Source organism: Mobula birostris, chromosome 2 (genome assembly GCF_030028105.1).
Source record: "Mobula birostris isolate sMobBir1 chromosome 2, sMobBir1.hap1, whole genome shotgun sequence".
Classification (NCBI taxonomy): domain Eukaryota; kingdom Metazoa; phylum Chordata; class Chondrichthyes; order Myliobatiformes; family Myliobatidae; genus Mobula; species Mobula birostris.
The window spans coordinates 10,765,618-10,786,931 of NC_092371.1; the positions used below are offsets into that span (position 1 = coordinate 10,765,618).

Genomic DNA, 21,314 nt, shown 5'->3' on the forward strand with positions numbered 1-21,314 from the left:
CATCTGGCACCAACAATCACTCCACAGTCAACACGAGGAAATCTGCAGATGCTGGAATTTCAAGCAACACACATAAAAATTGCCGGTGAACGCAGCAGGCCAGGCAACATCTATAGGACGAGGTACTGTCGACGTTTTGGCCCGAAGGGTCTCGGACCGAAACGTCGACTGTACCTCTTCCTATAGATGCTGTTTGGCCTGCTGCGTTCACCAGCAATTTTTTATGTGTATTACTCCACAGACAAAGTCACTGAGATCACATTTCTTCCCCATTCTGATGTTTGGTCTGAACAACAACTGAACCTCGTGACCATGTCTGCATGCTTTTCTGCATTGAGCTGCTGCCATATTAATGAGCAGACATACATAATGTTGCCGTTGAGTGTACTTCTTGTAGCAGAGGAGACTGAGTGGTGACATCGTAGAGGTACATAAAATTATGAAGGGCATCGATAAGATGTACACACCTCCTTTGTTCCAGGGAAAGGTTTGAAAAACTAGAGGGCATAGGTTTAATTAGAATTGGAACTGGTTTATTATTCTTACAGCTCACAGGCACCAAACGCCAGAGCATCTTGGAGATGCGCACAAGGGAATGAGAAAGCTCTATGTTTACAGAGTGCAATAGGAGGTACTTGTACACGTCCTTTAGCAAATAATACCAACTTAAGGTTGTCATAGCCAGGGAAGGTAGTGGGGATAAGCTCCCAGTACCTATTAAATAGCCCCAGTGGGCCTCAAATAGCCTCTGACAACCAAGTCCAGCTCCTGGCCTTCATGTGTGGCTTAGTTACTAAGCCCAGCAGAACCATTTCTACTGATGGGAGAGGGGGCAAAGGCAAATGCCACCTCTTAGACACTGGTCAAACTGCACTTGGAGTATTGTGAGCGGCCTTGGGCCCTTTATCTAAGAAAATGATGTGCTGGTGTTGGAGAGGCTCCAGAGGAGATTCATGAGAATGATGCTGAGAATAAATGGGTTAATGTATGAGGAGTGTTTTGTGGCCCTGGCTCTGTACTCGCTGGAGTTTTGAAGAATGTTGGGGGGAAAATCACATTGAAACCAATCAAATGTTGAAAGGCCTAGTTAGAATGGATATGGAGAGGATATTTCCTTCAGTGGCGGAGTCTTGGACCAGAGGTCACAGCCTCAGAATAGAGGGACGCCCTTTTAGAACAGAGATGAGAAGGAATTTTTATAGCCAGAGGGTGGTGAATCTGTGGAATTCATTGCCATTGACGACTGTTCAGGCCAAGTCACTGGGCATGTTTAAAGGTTGATAGGTTCTTGGTTACTCAGGGGATCAAAGGTTAGGGGAGAAGGCAGGAAAATGGAGTTAGAGAGAAAGTAAATCAGCCACAATGGAATGGTGGAGGCTGAGCAGACGCGATGGGCCGACCAGCCCAGTTGTGCTCCTTTATCTTATGGTCCCTGGCACCCTAAAACTAGTCGCTCCAAGCACATGGGGCTTGTCAGCTGAGGTTGGCATTTCATCTAGGAGAAAGAAAATACTGATTTCAAATCTCCACTGCTTTGTGGCTGAACCCACTCATGGGGAAGGCTTCGGGAGTAAACCCCGAGGGAAAATTCCAGAGCTGGAGTCCCTGAGGCAGTCCTACGTGGAGTTCAAGGCTGACTGGCGACTCCTGTGACCCCACTGGCGCCAGACTGTGTCGGTCTCTGCCATTTCTGCAGATTCATCAGCTCCGTGGAGAGAGGGAGCCTGCTATATGGGCAACAGCTCACTCTCCATATTGTATGCCCTGGCTCGTGTACTGGTTTGCTAATACGTAGTCAGCTTGGACGCAATATACACGTTGACCCCGACCAATGAAGGCTTCACAATGTGTTCGTGTAGTGATGGCTGTTCTAACCAAGGATTTAAAATCAAAACTAGGTCCTCTTGTGACTTGGGGTAGCACCAAGCCTGCTTTCTGTGGAACGCCGGGAGGTGAGACTGCCTTAGATTGGGCTGGAGCTGACGTGTGCTCTCCTTGTTGCAGGCTACACCGTGTCATCCCTGAAACGGAAGAATGGCCAACGTGTGTACGTGGCGGGGGCACCCCGATTCAAGCACAAAGGCAAGGTTATTCTCTTCAACATGGACAGGAAGGGGAACCTGACTGTTCACCAGTCCCTGGTCGGAGAACAGGTAGGGGCTGAAACCGCGCACACGTCTGCAGGTTTTGCTGTCACTGATTAGATTTAGAACAAAGGGCAGTACAGTGTCATTATGGTTGTAACTAGTTTTGGGCACCTTATCTAAGAAAAGATGTGCTGCAATTACAGACGGTCCGAGGTTCATAAAAATGATTACAGGAATCAAAGGGTTAACATATGAGGAGTGTTTGATGGCTTTGAGCCTGTACTCAACTGGAGTTTCAAAAAACGAGGGAGGGATCTCACTGAAACCTGTCAAATATTGACAGCCTTAGAGTGGAAATGGGAAGGATATTTCCAGTAGTGGGGGAGTCTAGCACCAGAGATCACAGCCTCAGAATACAAGGACATCCCTTCAGAACAGGGATTAGGAGTCATTTCTTTAGCTAGAGGGGTGTGAATCTGTGGAATTCATTGCCACAGACGGTTGTGGAGGCCAAGTTATTGGGTATATTTAAAGCAGAGGCTGACAGGTACTTGGTTAGTAAGGGCACCGAAAATTACAGGGAAAAAGTAGGAGAACTGGATTCAGAGGGATAATAAATCAGTTGTGACAAAATGGCAGAACAGACTCGATGGCCTGAATGGCCTGATTCTGCTCCTGTGTGTTTTGTTTTTATGGTCTAGAACAGGAACAAGCCTGTGCCGAGCATGATGCCAATTCAACTAATCCTTTCTGTCTGCACCTCACCCTTCTGCCTCTCTATTCCCTGCGTATTCATGTTAAAGAAAAGGTGTTAAAGATTAGCTTTATTTGTCACATGTGCATCAAAACACACAGTGAAATGTGTTATTTGCGTCAACGGTCCGAGGTTTGTGCTGGGGTAGCCCACAAATGTCGCTATGCTTCCGGCGCTAACATAGTATGCGCCCAAATCACTGACCCTAACCGTACATCTTTGGAATGTGGGGGGAAACCAGAGCACCCGACATGGTCACGGGGAGAACGTACGAACTCCTCGCAGACAGCAGCTGGAATTAGCCCCCGATCGGTGATCGCTTTGGTAACGATTACGTTACCGCGCCTGTTTTTATTTCAGTTCTCACGCAACTTTCCCCGGCGTCCGCTTTGTTACAGATCGGATCGTACTTCGGAAGTGAGGTTTGCCCGGTGGATGTGGACGGCGACACGGTGACAGATGTGCTTTTGGTCGCAGCTCCCATGTATCTCGGAGATGGCCACAAGGAAACGGGAAAGGTCTATGTTTATAGAGTGCGGGAGGTAGGTGACCAGCAGGAAATTGTGTAGAATTGGCTCTGCAGTATGCACTCAGCCCCAGGTCATTATCTTTTGTGTATTTATTTATTTAGAGATAGGGAGCGGTAACAGGCCCTTCAGCCCAACGAGCCTCTGCTGCCCAATGAAACCCATGTGACCAATTAACCTACTGACCTGTCCACCTTTGGGATGTGGGAGGAAACCAGAGCTCCCGGAGGAAACCTGCGTGGTCAGGAGAGAACATACAAACTCCCTACAGACAGTAGCGGGAATTGAACCCGGGTCACTGCGCTGTAATAGCGTTACACTAACTACTACTCCACCGTGCCGCACCCTACTGCTCTGACAATGCCTCCCAAATTGTGGGCATTCACCGCCGAGGGACTCGTATTGAGGTTCAGATCTGTGTATCACGTGTACATCGAAACATACAGCATTCACATTAACAACCAACACACCCATGTGTGGGCAGGGGGCAGCCCGCAAGTGTTGCAGAACATTCCGGCGCTGACATAACATTGCCACAGCGTTCATCAGACCAACACAGAACACAGCAACAGCAAAACCAGTCCTGTTCCTCCCACCCACACACACACACACGCACTCCTCTAATCTCAGGACAGGCCGCCTTTAGCCTCCAGCCTCCAGCTGGCTCGTGGATCCACAGAGATGGGTAGTCTGTCCATCTTTTGCACATCGGCTGATTGTCTTTGTGTGTGGTTTTTCCTTGAATCTGTTGTGTTTCTTTGTATCCACTGTGAATGCCTGCAAGGAAACCGATCTCGGGGTAACGTATGGTGATGCATATGTACTTTGATAATAAATTTACATTGGGCTTTTGACTTCCCCAGCAAACTGGCAGAGCAGAGACTGCAGCAGCAAACCTTCCAGTGAGCTAGGCTGTTTCTCTTTGAAGCAAAACAGGATGGCAGGTGACTGGATAGAGGTGTACAAGATAATAGTGGACAATCAGAGTCTTTCTCCCAGAGCAGAAATGACTAAAACAAGGGTGCATACTCTCAAGGTGATTGGAGGAGAGTAAAGGGGGAATGTCAGAGGTGGGTCTTTTTACGCAGAGCCGCGGGTGTGTGGAATGTGATGGCTGGTGGTAGAGGCAGACACATCAGGGACGTTTAGAAGACTCTTACGTAGGCGCATGGGTGAAAGAAAAGTGGAGGGCTATGTGGGAAGGAGGGGTTAGATTGATCTTGGAGTAGGTTAAAGGTCAGCACATCAGGGGCCTGTAGTGTGCTGTACTGTTCTGGGTTCTATGTGTATATCTAAGTCACATGGATCCTGATGTGATGTTTTTGTTGCGGGGTCTAAACCCCAGGCCTTTACCAGAAGGACTTGGCAGCAGTTCAAGAACGCGCCTCACCATCGCCTTTTCAGGGGGCATTTGCAGATGGACAATAAATGCAGGCGGAGTTTAATACAGGCAAGTGTGAGCTGTTGCACTTTGAGATGTCAAATATAAAAGGAAAGTGTACAGTAAATGGCAGGAGCAGAATCTCGGGGCACAAGTTTATAACTCTCTGTAAGTAGCAACACAGTTAGATAGGTTGGTCAGGACATCAGGGGTGGCCAACCTTTTTGAGAGCCTGTGCCCAAATTGACAATTATCTTCTAAGGTGCCATGGTAATTTTGAGATTATCATTGTTATCAGAGATTATCTTCTAAAATCAATTATCTTCTAAGGTGCCATGGTAATTTTGAGATTATCATTGTTATCAGAGATTATTATTATCATTGTAAATTAGTTACTTAGTTAGTTAAGCTCATCACCCCAAAAGGGCATAGGCGGCTGACGGTAACTTGCCAGAGTCCTCTGTCCTGGGCTAGTCTTTCAAGCCGTTCCCCAGGTGTAGCCCATCTTACTCCCCCAGGGATGAGATCCTTGGAGGTTCTTATGCTGTTTCTGTGGCTCTGGGTTGTTACCAGATGGGGTTGCTAGCCCTATGTCCAACCCTCTTCCTTTCACAGCCGGGGCTTGGGACTGTCCAAGGTGGAGTTAGCCCAGTGGTGAAAGTCATGGTTAAAGACTTTCAGCACACTCGTACTTAGCCTAAGGTACTTGGGTGTTGTGAGGGATGGAGGTGGATTACAGGGAAGATGGAAGATAAATTAGAGACACCCCCCCCCCCATCACTCCTCCCTCCTTGGGTTCTGTGGTGTTGGGACTCGCTGCTTTGATACTTCACCTTGGATGCTGGAGACTCATCATGGAGTTTGTGAAAGGAGGTGTGCTGTATGTATTTTGCAATCCAGGTACAGCAGTAAAGAAGGTGTACGTCAGGGTTGGCAAGCCTTTTTGACCAAGCTGACAACAATCTTCTAAAAAGCTCTCTCGTGTTATTTAATTAGTTAAACCCATCACCTCAACTGGGGCACAGGCTGTTGACGGTAGCTCGCCAGATTCCTCTGTCCTGGACCTGACTTTCAAGTTGACCCCAGGTACAGCCCATGTTCAAGGTTGTGTCACCAGCTTTCCTTTGGCTGGCCTCTCTTCCGCCTTCCCTGGGGAAAACAAAATTATGGACCTTTTAAGGAGAGACAAGGAGTCCTATTGTTTATTTACATGTATTTGTTATTTTACTATTAATAAAAATTGTAACAGGAGATTGAACTAAATTAAGCAGTTTAGAAAACATGTACAAAAATTATTAATATTAATCTTTTAAAAAGGCAATTGCAAAATAACATAATTTCTAAAGAATATTGTTATTATAACCGCAACCACTCATGAAATGCTGGAGGAACTCAGCAGGTCAGGCAGCGTCTATGGAGAGGAATAAACAGTCAATGTTTTGGTCTGAGACCCTTCATCAGGACGGGAAATGACAGGGGGAGAAGGCAGAATAAGAAGGTGGGGGGAGGGGAAGGAGTACAAATTGGAAAGTGATAGGTGAGACCAGGTGAGGGGAGGGTGGGAAAGAGGGGATGAAGAAGCTGGCAGGTGATAGGTGAGACCAGGTGAGACCGGGTGAGGGGGAAGGTGGGTGGGAGGGTGGGAAAGAGGGGATGAAGAAACTGGCAGGTGATAGGTGAGACCAGGTGAGGGGGAAGGTAGGTGGAGGGTGGTGAAAGGGGGGATGAAGAAGCTGGCAGGTGATAGGTGAGACCAGGTGAGGGGATGGTGGGTGGAGGGTGGAGAAAGAGGGGATGAAGAAGTTGGCAGGTGATAGGTGAGACCAGGTGAGGGGGAAGGTGGGTAGGTGGCAAAGAGGATGGAGTAAGAAGCTGGGAGGTGAAAAGTGAAAGAGATAATGGGGCATAAGAAGGAGGAATCTGATACGCGAGGACGTTGAGTCATAGAAGAAAGGAAGGACGAAGGGAACCAGAGGGAGGTGGTGGGCAGTTTAGGAGAAGAGGTAAGAGGGGAGCCAGAATGGGGAATGGAGAGAAGGGGAAGGGGGATAAACTACTGGAAGTTATAAAAATCAACGTTCATGCCTTTAGGATACTCAGATGGAATATGAGGTGTTGCTCCTTAAACCTGAGAGTGACCTCATTGCGGCAGTGGAGGAGGCCGTGGACTGACATGTCAGAATGGGAATAGGAAATAGAATTAAAATGTTATTATAACCATTTACTATCCAAGCACCGATGTGCACACCAGGTCTGTGACGATTTCAAAATGTATTATCACGTGTTCTTACAACTATCTAGCTGGTGCCTAGCAGGCACGAGACCTTTCCTGTGAAAATCTCACTGCTCTTGGGTTGTAACAAAAAGCATTCTCTGCTTCACTTGAGAGTAAAGATGATCATTATGTATTGTGGGCGGGGTTTAAAGAGTTGAGGGGTGGCACTGTGTGTCATGTATCATCAAAAAGTTTACTCATCTTGTGCATGAGTGCCATAGGTTCGCCACCCCTGGTACAGAGTCTTTGCCTCCATTGGTTGGGGTGCTAAGTTTGTGAGCTGGGAATTCATGTTGCAGAAATATGAAACTTTGATTAGTCCACATTTGGAGTATTGCGTGCAGCTCCCTCTCCTCAGTAACCGTGGTGTTTGAACAGGATCAGAATCTGAATCAGGTTTAATATCACCCCCATATGTCACAAAACTTGTCTCTGCGGCAGCACTACAATGTAATACATAATTGTAGCCCCCCCCCCCCGGCCACCCTCAGGGTCGCTTGGCTCACTGTCGTCTAGGGAAACAGCCCTCGGCCCCACCAAACTGGGTAATAGTTTGTGTGGATGCTGTGTGATGTACCCCACCCCGCCCAAATAACAGACAATACACCAGATACAATTAAATGATTTGCAGTTTATAGATATTACTGGGACTATATAATTAATAGAGAATAAAATATAAAAGGAAAATAAAAGGCGCCACACTTATCAAAGTTCAATCTCTTCTTGCATAAAAGTTGGAGCTCGCGACCCTCCTTCTTCACCCTGTGACCCCTCGGACCACCTCAACCGGCCGCCTGGGACCAACAACGGTGGTCGACCAGACGCTGTACACGGGTCCGCCTCCGTCTCCTCTCCTCGCCGAACACCCTGGACCCTGGACTCCTGCTCGGGGTCCAACCCCGTTAGCGGACTCACAGCACCTGGTCCATCCTCTGTCTCTGTCTCCCGCCTTCTGCCCAAAAACCCCGCGCATCACACTAACTTACAGACGCACAGAAATAATAACATCTCTCCCAATTGGTTTGTTCATCCTCTTATCAGTAACATGATCCAAACAAACTACTAGCGGGAGGACTTTCTCAGCAGTTAACATAACAAAGAAGCCATTTCAGTTATAACATAACAAAGAAGCCATTTTAATTAGACTACGCAGTGACATAAAAGAAGAAACCCCTTACATAATAATAGAGAGAAAACTGTGAATTACAGTAAGTAGTTAAATTAGTGCAAAAATGGAAATTTTAAAAAGTAGCGAGTTAGTGTTTGTGGGTTCAATATCCATGCAGAAATCGGATGGCAGAGGGGAAGAAGCTGTTCCTGAATCGTTGAGTCTGTGCCTTCAGGCTCCTGTACCTCCTTCCTGATGGTAACAGTGAGAATAAGGCATGACCTGGGTGTGGGGGTCTTTAATGATGGACAGTACATTGGCCCTTGAAGATGACCTGGATACTATGGAGGCTAGTGCCCATGATGGAGCTGACTGATTTGACAACTCTGCAGCTTACTTTGATCCTGCGCAATAGCTCCACACCTCCCCCCCCCATACCAGATGGTGATGCAGCCCGTAGGAATGCTCTCCACAGTACCTCTGCAGAAACTTTCAAGTGCTTTTAGAGACATACCAAATTTTCTTAAACTCCTAATGAAATATAGCTACTGTATTTGCATCAATAGGTAGATCCTGAGGGATATTGGCACTCAGGAACTTGAAACTGCTCACTCTCTTCGCTTCTGATCCCTTGTCTTGCCTGATCTGAAGCCCACAATCAGTTCTTTGGTCTTACTGATGTTGAGTGCAAGGATGAGTCAATCAAGTCAATAAAATATGACTATGACTGTAATATGACAGTATCACTGACTTCTCTTTCCTCTCCAGCATTCCCTGGTCTTCACCCATACACTGCGCACCACTGCCAAAAAGCAAGACGCCCGCTTTGGGTACACACTCACTGCAGTTCCTGACCTAAATTACGATGCCTTTAATGATGTGGTTGTCGGGGCCCCATTGGAGGACAATCATCGTGGAGCGGTGTACGTCTATCACGGACATCGATACACTATCCTCCCAGCCCACAAACAGGTCGGTCTGCAGCCGGAAGTGACGACGTATGAGGGAAACTTGATGGCTCTGGGCCTGTGCTCGCTGGAGTTTAGAAGCATTAGGAGGGATCTCATTGAAACCTACCGAATATTGAAAGGCCTAGATAGAGTGGATGTGGAGAGGATGTTTCCTATAGTGGGGGAGTCTAAGACCAGAGAGCGCAGTCTCAGAATAGAGGGATGTCCCCTTAGAACAGAGATGAGGAATTTCTTTAACCAAAGACTGGTGAATCTGTGGAATTCATTGCAAGTCATTGGGTGTATTTAAAGCGGAGGTTGATAGGTTCTTGAGTAGTCAGGGCATCAAAATTTATGGAGAGAAGGCAGGAGGATGGGGTTGAGAGGGTTAATAAAATCAGCCATGATGGGCTGAATGGCCTAATTCTGCTCCTATGTTTATGGTCTTTTGCCACAATTGAAACTGGTGTTCACTTTGATCAGAGGGCTTGAAGGGGAGAGGATGAACAGGGTGGGTGGGGTCTCTGATGATGCTGGCTGCTTTACTGAGGCAGTGAGAGGGGAGGCTGGTTCCTGTGCTGTGCTGAGCTGTGCCCACAACCCTCTGCAGTTTCTTGTGATCATGGGGAGAGAAGCTGCCGTACCGAGCTGTGATGCATTCAGACAGAGTGTTTTCTACGGTGCATCAATATGAATTGGCGAGAAGTGCCGAATTTCTTTAGCCTCCTGAGGAAGTAGAGGGGTTGGAGAACTTTCTTGGGTGTAACATCAACGCGGTTGGGTCAGGACAGACTACTGGTGATGTTGTCTCCCAGGAACTTGAAGCTCTGAACCTTCTCAACCTCAGCACCATGGATGCAGATAGGAACATGTGCACCACACCCCCTTTCTGAAGTCAATGACCAGCTCTTTAGTTTGTTGACATTGAGAGAAAGGCTATTGTAATAAGACCATGTCATTAGGCTCGCTATCTCCTTCCTGATCTCCAACTCTTTGTTATTTGAGGTACAGCCCACTAGAGTGGTATCATCTGCAAGGGCGTAGATGTAGTTCAATAGTTCAATATCAGAGGACCTGACATTCTTAATCTTTGCAAACACCCACAAAACAGAAAACACCCCAAAGAATGAATGACAGAGAGTTTAAAACCCCGAAGCCCTCTCTCCCTCCCACACATAAGCAGCAGTAAAACATCAATCCTCCGCCTCCCCCAACTTGCTCCAGCTAAAGCATCAAGTACCCCCCCCCGTCCCCACCAGCAAAGCCCCCCAGAGATCATGATCTAGAGTCCAGCAAAAACTACTGTCCATCCCAACACCCTGACATCTCAGAGCGAGAGATCGCTCCTGCAACATAGAGAAGAGAGACCAGCAGCTCGCTGTTCTGACGTTACAATCTGCTGTGTCGCTTGTCTGAGTCCCCCAGACTCGAGGACCAATAGACGCTCAGTCACTATTGAGAGAGAGAGAGAGTGTGTGCAGGAGTCTTCTTCCAACAGCACAACACAGTGGCTGCTGTTTCAATGTTTCTGTCCACGCAGTCAGGAGTGCACGAGGAGTGGAGTAGGGGGCCGTGGGGAATCAGTGTTTAGAGTAATCGTGGTGGAGGTCCTTACTGATTGCAGTCTGTTGGTCAGGAAGTCAAGAGAGCTTTTTCAATGAGCTAGCACAAGATTGATGGGCTGAATGGGATCCTTCTGTGATCCCGTGAACTCGTTTTGCGTGGGGCTACCTGGAAGCAGGTAGGGCGCTCTCGTTGCCGCTGTCATTTGTGAGGGGGGCGCTGGAACTGGTGCACGGGATGTTCACTGTACACTTCCTTCTTTCCCAGAGAATTGCTGCCTCCGCTCTGGACCCAGGGCTGCGGTACTTCGGCCGCAGCGCGGACGGGCAGATGGACGTGGATGGAGACGGACTGATCGACGTGGCAGTGGGAGCTCTCGGCAGAGCCATGCTTTTCGGGTCAGTAGGCAGAACGTGGTGCGAGACTGCCCTGCCTCGGGCACCATTTAAAGCTACTGTGCCACCACAAATTCAGGCTAAATCCTACGGGTTATTCTGACTGTAGCAGACTAAAGGGAGGGCCCGTTTTAATAAAAATAAAGATTTATCACATGTACATTGAAATGTGTTGAAGATGTTGCTGGGCAGCCTGCAAGTGTTGCCACGCTTTCAGTACCAACATGGCATGCCCACAACTCACTAACCCTGATCTGTCGACCTTCAGACTGTGGGAGGAAGCTGGAGCAGCCGTAGGGATCCCACGTGGTCACGGGGAGAACGTAGAAACTCCTTACAGTCAGTGAGAGGGATCGCACCCGTTTCTTGCAGATGGCTGCTGAAGAGCATTGTGCTAACCACTACTCTACAGTGCACCTGGGGCTTCACCATGCCCTGGGTCAGTGACAGGACTGGCTACCACTGCTTATCACAGTCCGGTGGCAGGTGTCAGCTGTCACTCAGTGAGTCAAAAGACGGTGGGTTCAAGTTGCACTCCCGAAACCTGTTCACAGAAATACGGACTGTCCCATTCCAGTCCAGTACCCAGCTCTTCCCCCATGGTCTCTCTCTTTGCCCCTCTACTTCCCCCCCTTTACTCATAATTCCCCACATGCTAGCAAGGTGACTAATGTGACACTTTACAGCACCAGTGAATGGACTTCAATTCCCACCGCTGTTTGGAAGGAATTTGTATGGTCTCCCTGTGGCCTGTGGGTTTCCTCCGGGTGCTCCGGTTTCCTCCCATATTCCAAAGACGTACGGGTCAGGGTTAGTGAGCTGTGGGCACCAGAAGTGTGGCAACACTTGCGGGCTGCCCCCAGCACATCCTCGGACTGTGTTTCTCGTTGACGCAGAAGATGCGTTTCTCTGTGGGCTTCAATGTACGTGTGACAAGCAAAGCTAATCTTTTTTTTTAACAAAAATGTCTTTCACCCCTAATTTTTTCCCCTTGCCTCCGGGGTCTCTCCCTCTTCCCCGTACCATTCTGCCTTGCCCTTCACTCTCTCCCTTGGCCCTCACTCATTCCCTCTCCCCTCCCTTCCATGTTCTCTTCCCTTCATTCAGTTCATGCCCTGTAACCACCATGTCCTTCCTCTCCCCTCCTGCTCCCCTCACAACCCCCCCTTGCTCTGACTGTCTGTCTCTCTCCTTTGCTCACATTCTCTCTCTTCCCTCACTCAATACCACTTTCCTCTTCCCTGTATGTGGTATTATGTCATTCTTCCCCCACCAACAAACTCCTTCCCCCTCCCCTTCACCCACACTTGCTCTGATTGAGAATCGGATTCATTTATCACACATTCCCTGACGCAGACGGTGAAAGGCGTTGTTTGCGTTAGCAACCAACACATCCCAAGGATACGCTGGGGGCAACCCGCAAGAGGCGCCACACATTCCTTGCCAACATGGCATGCCCACAATGTTCAGCAGAACAACAGGGCAACAACAGCAAAGCAAGTCGCTGTCCCACCCTCCCACACACACACACACACACACACACACACACGGCAGGCTGCTTCTGGGCCTCTGACCTCAAATCCCAGGCCTAGACTCACAAACATCAGGCCTCTGACCTCTGACCTCCAACCTCTAGACTCACCAACTTCGGTCTTTAACTTCTGGGCTTCGACCTCCTTCATCAACTCCAGGACTTGCCGCTCTCCGGACTTTGAACCCTGGCTCTTGACCTTGGTTCTTGCACGGTCTTCTGAACCCCATGACTTACTGATCCGGGTCGGAGGTGGGGAGCGAAGTTGCTTCTTCCTTCCCCATTCTCTCTATCCCACTCCCTCCTCACTACACCTTCTCTCCCAGCCTTACGAGGGCTCTTATTCAGTTCATTCCTTCCTCTAGGGTGCTCCGTGTGGTTTTGGTGAACGTGTCGGTTGAATTCAGTCCATCCTCCATCAACATGCTGCAGCGGAACTGCCGAATAAACGGCAAAGATGTCACCTGTGTGACTGCCATGGTGTGTTTCACAGCTAGGGCCAAGTCGCCTGGACTGGCCAACAACACTCTCGGTAAGTGTAACATTGGTGATTGCACTTTTCAAATGCGAACATAAGAAACAGGAGCAGGTTTCGTCTCATTGGTTCAACGGGAAGACCAGCGGTGGGGGAGCTAAGTGGCCTCGGTTGCTGCGTGGACCAGGCCCTCATGCCACAGCCATTCAGGGGAGAAGACGCCGGAGGTGGTGTGGGGGAGAACAGGGACACGTCAGGCACGCTGGAATCTGGGTTAGGTTGGGCGCTGGTTTCTGCAGGCCGGTGCTCCTGCTCTCCAGTGTTCACTCCCTGGGAGATGAGATGGATTGCTTTCATCTGTGGCTGACCCAGCACAAGATGAGGAACTGCTACATACTTGTCCTTGCAGAAACATGGCTCCAGGATAACATCCCATCCACCATCAATCTACAGGCCATGACATTCGGACCTCTGCTAATATTAATTTGTGGCTGTATGTGCTATGGTAACGATAGGTGCTGTGTGTGATTGTATCTACAGTGTTTTGCAGCTTGGGCCTGGAGGATCACTGTTTCATTTAACTGTATACATGTGTATGGTTGAATGACAATTACACTTGAATTTGAACTTGAGGAGTAGGCCGTTGGGTTGGTTGAGCCTGCTCCACCATTCAATATGATCATGTCTGCCTTTTCCCCATAACCCTTAATTCCCCTGCTATGCAAAAATCCATCTAACTGTGCCTTAAATATATTTAATGAGCTAGCCTCTACTGCTTCCCTGGGCAGAGAATTCTACAAATTCACTTCTCTCTGGGAAAATCAGTTTCCCCTCACCTCCATCCTAAATCTATTCCCCGGAATCTTGAGGCTATGTCACCTAGTTCTAATCTCACTTATCTGGTTCACTTATCTATTCATTTCTGAATTGTATATGTTTCTATAAGATCCCTGTTGCGTATTTCATATTTCAGTAATATTGTAAATATATTGTTTGACTAAGCATTCTTTATTGTTTACATAATTCATTATTATGTAAACAACAGACAGGTGGCACAGAAGCGTAGTGGCTAGCATAATGCATTGCAGTACAGACGACCCGGGTTCAAATCCCATTGCTGCCTTGTACGGAATTTGTACATTCTCCCTGTGACCACATGGGTTTCCTCTGAGTGCTCTGGTTTCCTCCCACAGTCAAAAAACATATCGGTCGGTAAACTAATTGGTCATTGCAAATTGTCCCGCAATTGGGCTAGGATTTAATCGGGGAATTGCTGGGCAGTGCAGCTTGAAGGGCCAGAAGAGCCTATTCCACGCTGTGTCAATAAATAAATAGATAGATAGATAAATAGATTGTAGGTTATATGTAAAAGTACATAAATGGCATTCTGTATATCAGCATGCCACCAAGTCATATGTGTACATCCTGCTTAAAGTAAAAACAAAGTTAGACACATTATTCCCAGCTCTCATCTCTTTCTTGTAATTAGTTTATGTTTTGGAGTTACAAAACGGAGCAGTGGCGATGAGGAAGTTTTAAACGAACCTGAGATGACCATCTACCTGTTGAAGTGCAGCAAGATGGTTGAGTGAGAAATGGTTGAGAGAGAAAAATAATACAGCACGTGCTTCGGGAAGTGACAGACACAGTTGAGTAGAATAAAAAGCATAAAACGGACAAATTCCTGGGTTCTTAAACAGTGAGTACAGGATGTTAATAATCATAAATTTTAAAAAAGAGCAGAAAAAGTTGGCTATATCGGAAAGATAGACATGTTTGAATGCACAAGAGCTGACTGGAATTTATATACTGAGCAGTATTTTAAAACAAATGGAACAGCCGATAAGAAGTGAATGCCAATTTTGCTGAGTGCTTAGAAGCATGACTGCTTCAACCAAACCAGCTGAAATGAGCTTTGTGTATATCATGAAAGTTATGCAGGAACATTTGAACCAAAACCATTGCTGATTGCAGAATGCTTTAGGTTTCATAAGCTGAATCAAAGGAAAGGGGGGTCTATTTCAGCGTACGTGGCTGAATTAAGATTGAAAAGATTGCCTGGTGATCATCAGTTCAGTAATGGACTTAATCATGCACTTTGATTGTTTAATTTGTGGAATCTTACAAGAAAACTTTCAAAAATGGCTCCTAACTGAAACACAGCTTACATTTAAAAGAACAGTTGAATAGCTGTATCAATGGAAACAGCAGACAGAGACACATTTAAGTTGCAGTCAGGAATGAAAGTTAGCATGAACAAAATTGAAACGTCGACTGTACCTTTTCCTAGAGATGCTGCCTGGCCTGCTGCGTTCACCAGCAACTTTGATGTGTGTTGCTTGAATTTCCAGCATCTGCAGAATTCCTGTTGTTTTCGGGAGATTGAGGCGCGATCGATCCCACCCCAAACCTCGGTTTGTGTGGATTGTGTCATTTGCTACTCTGTTACAAATTAATGCCATGAAACAACAGACAGTACACTGAATACGATTAAAGGAATTATATTTATGAATCTTAATTTAAGGGCAGGAAGAGAATAACAAAAAGAAAAGGGCCCATTCTAATTAAACAGTCTGAAGTTGGAGCTCATCTTGACCTTCTCTGTCACTCACGCGCTGGGCCCTCAGTCAGCCTGAACACCCACACCACTTTCTGAACGCTGCTCGCAATCCATTTCAAACAGACAGGTCTCCCACTGGATCATGTGCTATGATCAGTTCTCCCCAGCGTCTCCTCTCTTCATCTCCTCTCGAACAAAAGCTCCAGGCCCAACCTCACCAGAGAAACCTCCCCTTAATCCGACCATTCTAACTGGATGGCACACAGTTCTCCTCCCTCTTATCTTCAACAGTAACCCAAACAAGCATGAAAACAGAACAGACTGCTCCTACAGAGCTGTCAAAATGAAATACGTAGAGCATAATGGTAAAGATATGAACCAGGACATTACAAATGTTAAATGAAAATGCCACACCCAAGTTTTACAAAGCCTGTCCTGTTCCTTATACCATCCGTGATAAAGTAACCAGTGAACTAGATTGCATGGAGAGTGAAGGAATTCTTTCCAAGGTTGAGTGGAGCCCATGGGCAATGCCAGTGCTCCCAGTAGCCAAGAAGAATGGGTCTGTCAGGATCCATGGTGATTTTAAGGTCACCATTAACCCAGAACTCAAAGTAGATCAATACTCTTTGCCCAGGATAGAGAATATCTTTTCAAACTTTTCCGGAGGAAAACACTTCAACAAAATGAACTTAGCTGAGGCCTACCTACAAATGGAAATGGAAGAAGAGGCCAAAGTGTTTCTCACCATAATCACTTACAAAGAGCTTTATCGCTATAATAGGCTTATTTTTGAAGGAGCATCTGCACCTGTACTCTGGCAGAAACCTATGGACCAGGTGCTACAGGGCTGTCCAGGCACTCAGTGTTACCTGGATAAAATTATTGTTACTGGTAAGGATGACAAGGAACAGCTCTAGAATCTCAAGACATCAGTAAAAAGATTAGTCATAGTCATACTTTATTGATCCCGGGGGAAAGTGGTTTTCGTTACAGTTGCACCATAAATAATAAATAGTAATGGAACCATAAATAGTTAAATAGTAAAATAGTAATATGTAAATTATGCCAGTAAGTTATGAAATAAGTCCAGGACCAGCCTATTGGCTCAGGATGTCTGACCCTCCAAGGGAGGAGTTGTAAAGTTTGATGGCCACTGGCAGGAATGACTTCCTATGACGCTCAGTGCTGCATCTCGGTGGAATGAGTCTCTGGCTGAATGTACTCCTGTGCCCACCCAGTACATTACGTAGTGGATGGGAGACATTGACCAAGATGGCATGCAACTTGGACAGCATCCTCTTTTCAGACACCACCATGAGAGAGTCCAGTTCCATCCCCACAACATCACTGGCCTTACGAATGAGTTTGTTGATTCTGTTGGTGTCTGCCACCCTCAGCCTGCTGCCCCAACACACAACAGCAAACATGATAGCACTGGCCACCACAGACTCGTAGAACATCCTCAGCGTGGTCCGGCAGATGTTAAAGGACCTCAGTCTCCTCAGGAAATAGAGATGGCTCTGACCCTTCTTGTAGACAGCCTCAGTGTTCTTTGACCAGTCCAGTTTATTGTCAATTCGTATCCCCAGGTATTTGTAATCCTCCACCATGTCCACACTGACCCCCTGGATGGAAACAGGGGTCACCGGTACCTTAGCTCTCCTCAGGAGACCTCCAGTAGAAGATTGTGGGCTCAGAGCACAGCACAAGTGTGAATTCTTTAAATGAAGCATCACTTACAGTGGTCACACCATCGATGCACAACATTTACACAAGTGTGATGTGAAAATTCAGGCAGCAGTGGATGCCCCAGGGCCAAAGGATGTGACACAGTTGTGGTCCTTTTTAGGATTTGTCGATGACTATAAGAGGTTCCTGCCAAACCTGGCGACTGTGCTCCACCCCATGAACTCACTACTGCTGATTAGGAAGAAATGGCAATGGACAAAGCTGTATGAGATGGCTTTCCAAAAGACCAAGGAAACAGAGCCCTCACACATGGAGACAACTGTTGTAAAAGTTCTCCTACTGACAGTAGTGGGGATAAGTGAAAATGTGGAAACAACCAGGAGAGTGAGAATAGGGCAGAGTGCTGAGGGAGGGAGAACGAAGGGACACAGTGCCGGCAGAGGTGAGTAGGGTTGGGAGAGGGCACAGGTATTGGCTGTGGAGAGGGTGGAGGACAGAAAGGAACTGAAGAGTGAGAGTTGGGTAGGGGAGCAGGGGTGAGGATGGGACAGAGGAACCGGGGATAGAGGATCAGGAGACAGTGGGCTGATCTCTGGACTAATCCTTGCTTCATACACCGTACTGTGCCACCCTCCCCACTGCTCACCGCCTTCTCGAGGTGCGAGCGGGCCTGCTCCGTGTTCTTAGTGTGGTGATACAGGAAGCTGCTGAGCTGCAGGTATTTTGAATCGAGTCGATCAAGAATTTCAAAATGTCAGGGGTAAGTTTTTTACGCAGAGAGTGGTGGGTGCGTGGAATGGGCTGCCGGCGACATTCGTGGAGGCGGATACGATAGGGTCTTTTAAGAGGCTCCTGGACAGGTACGGAGCTCAGAAAAATAGAGGTCTATGGGTAAGCCTAAGGTAGTTCTAAGGTAAGGACATGTTCAGCACAGCTTTATGGGTCAAAGGGCCTGTATTGTGCTGTAGTTTTTCTATATTTTATGTTCTACATTATGACCCACATCATCCAGTGAATCTCGCCTGTGTCTCCTTGCCCTCTGGTACACTGCAAGAGCAGTAATGTCACATGTTATGAATGATGGAAGTGTACGCCCCATAGACCTTGCATCATGTTCCCTTACTGCTGCAGAGAACAATTACACACAGATTGACAGGGAGGCCATGAGTCTGGTTTGGGATGTAAAACGTTTGTATGGGAAATAATTCGCCCTTATTACCGATCATCAACCACTAGTGTCCATTTTCAATCCACGAAAGGGTGTTCCACTGACAGCAGCCACATGAATGCAGAGATGAACTCTGCTTCTTCGAGGACACAATTACAACCTCAAGTTCAAAAGGACAGCTAATCATGGAAATGCTGATGGATTGTCCTGTTTACCCTTAGAAACAGAAATAACTGAAAAAATTTACGAAAGAGGACATATTCTCTACGATACAAATGGAAAGACTCCCCCTCGTGGCAGAGATGATCCAAAGGGAACCGGAAAAGACCCCACACTGTCTCAGGTCTACGTGGCCTCCCAAAATGGCAGGAATGTGCCAGCAGAAACTCCAATTTCCGCATTTTTACCAGTGCCGGCATGAACTTGCTCTCAATGGAGGTTACCTTATGTGGGGATTGAGAGTTGTTGTACCAACCAAGCTGAGAGCTAAAGTGTTAGAGGAACCATATGCTGGTCACCTAGGCATGGTTCTGATAACCCGTTTCACCTGCAAACCAACCTTTATGTGTTCTGGCATAACCTCCTTATCCTTATATCGAATGGTCTTGCAGGTGACTATTTATTAACAAAGGTTTCAGCATCAGGCTGTGCATTCATCCTTCAATATAAGCCTGTCAAACCCTGGGTTAGATTCCCTCTGTAAACCATTCATGGGTATAAACTCCATGGCCACTTTATTAGATACCTCCTGTACCCAATAAAGTGGACACTGAATGTATGTTTGTGATCTTCTGCTGCTGTGGCCCATCCACTTCAAGGTTTGATGTGTTGTGCATTCAGAGATGCTCTTCTGCACACCACCATTGTAATGTGAGGTTATCTGAGTTACTGTCACCTTCCTGTCAGCTTGAACCAGTCAGGCCATTCCCCACTGACCTCACTCATTAACAAGGCATTCTTGCCCACAGAATTGCCGCTCACTGGGTTTTTTTTTTGTTTTTCACACCATTCTCTGTAAACTCTAGAGACTGTTGTGCATGAAAATCCCAGGAGATCAGCAGTTTCTGAGATACTCAAACCACCCCATCTTGCACCAACAATCATTCCACAGTCAAAGTCACTTAGATTACATTTCTTCCCCATTCTGATGTTTGGTCTGAAGAACAACTGAACCTCTTGGCCATGTCTACATGAGTTGCTGCCACATGATTTGCATTAATGAGCAGGTGTACAGGTATACCTAACAAAGTGGCCATTGAGTGTATGCTATTCTATCTATAGATCCGCTGAACTCCTCAGTTATATTCCAATCCATAACTCACACCTATTGTCAGTTATTCTGCTTAGAAACCTGAAAAAAACCCTCAATTGAATTCCAACCTGTAATCCACTCCCTGGGATTTGTTATTCAATATATAACCTCCCCCCCACCCCGAACGCCTGGATTAGAGTCAAGACTGTAACCCACTCTCAGGGACCTATTATCAGAGGAGGGTGGTTTAGTAAATTTGCACTTGATACAAAGATTGCTGGTGCAGGTGAGAGTATGGAAGATAGCCAAAGGGTATAGCCAGATACACATCAGTTGCAGATATGGGCAGAGAAATGGCAGATGGAGTTTAACCAGGCCGCATCTGAAAGGTTGCTCTTTGAGAGATCAAATGTAAAGAAACAGTACATTATTCCTGGCAAGACAGCGTTGATGTGCAGAGGACCTGTGTTCTTGGGGTCCAAGTCCAATAGCTCCCTGAAAGTGGCTCCACAGGTTGATAGGGTGATTAACAAGGCATCTGGCATGCCTGCCTTTATAAGTCGAGGAATTAAGTTCAAGAGTCAGGAAGTTATGTTGTGGATTTATAAAACTCTGGTTGGGCTGTATCTAGAGTATTGCATTCAGCTCTGGATGCCCTATCTAGAAGGGATTTGAGGCTTTGGAGAGGGAAGAGAAGAGGTTCACCAGGATGCTTCCTAGATCAGCAGACATGAGCTATAAAGAGAAGTCAGACAAAGTTGCGTTGTTTTCTCTGGAGTGGCGGAGGCTGAGGGGAGAATCTGATGGAGGTTTATAAAATTAGGCGTAGATAGAGTAGGCAGACAGTATCTTTTACACAGGGTTGAAATGCCCAGTACCAAATGTCCTGCGGTTAAGGTGACAGGCGGTAATTTCAAAGGAGGTGTGTATGACATCTTTTTTCACACAGAAAGCAGTGGGTGCCTGGAATGTGCTGCCTGGGGTGGTGGTGGAATCAAATATGATAGAGTTGCTCAATATCTTTAGATAGGCACATGGAAGTGCAGAAAATGAAAAAAATATGGCCATTGTGTCGGCAGATGTGATGAGTTTAGTTGGGCTTTGAATTGCAAGCTAATTGGGCACAACATTGTGGGCTGAATTGCCTGTTCCTGAACCACACTATTCTATATTCTGTGACTGTTTGTTACCTCCCACAGCTGCTACTGTGTTCCTCCAAAAGACTGCTTCATGCTCTCTCAATGTCTGATTTTCCAACTCCCTCTCCCTGTGCTGCAGGTTTGCTCTACAATATTGTGTTGGATGAGAAGAAGTTTGCTCCCAGAGCCCTGTTTGATGAGGGTGACCAGAGGCAGATACAGAGAGAGATCCATATGGTCATCGACAGCCATGAATGTCAGAAGCTTCAGTTTTACGTCATGGTGAGTATCATTGTGAGAATCACCACTGGCCTTGAGGCTTGCTACTGTACACACAGTGTCTGTATTAGGGTATGTCAGTGCATTTGTGTCTGTGTTAGACCCTCCTGTACACACTGTGTCTGTGTTAGACCCTGTCACTACTCAGTGCTTCAGGGTGTTTCCGTCCACTCCTGTA

The 21,314-nt window shown here is 47.0% G+C and overlaps 1 protein-coding gene across 1 annotated transcript in view; it reads left to right on the forward strand.

Annotated features, from left to right (window-relative positions):
* Positions 1 to 21,314, forward strand: part of itga10 (integrin, alpha 10) — a 181,141-nt gene that overhangs the window by 119,471 nt on the left and 40,356 nt on the right. Inside the window, exons 12-17 of the mRNA XM_072282845.1 lie at positions 2,005 to 2,153; positions 3,240 to 3,383; positions 8,901 to 9,104; positions 10,913 to 11,043; positions 12,937 to 13,103; positions 20,997 to 21,139. Of these exons, the coding sequence (XP_072138946.1) occupies positions 2,005 to 2,153; positions 3,240 to 3,383; positions 8,901 to 9,104; positions 10,913 to 11,043; positions 12,937 to 13,103; positions 20,997 to 21,139 (938 nt within the window). The remainder of the gene's footprint in view (positions 1 to 2,004; positions 2,154 to 3,239; positions 3,384 to 8,900; positions 9,105 to 10,912; positions 11,044 to 12,936; positions 13,104 to 20,996; positions 21,140 to 21,314) is intronic.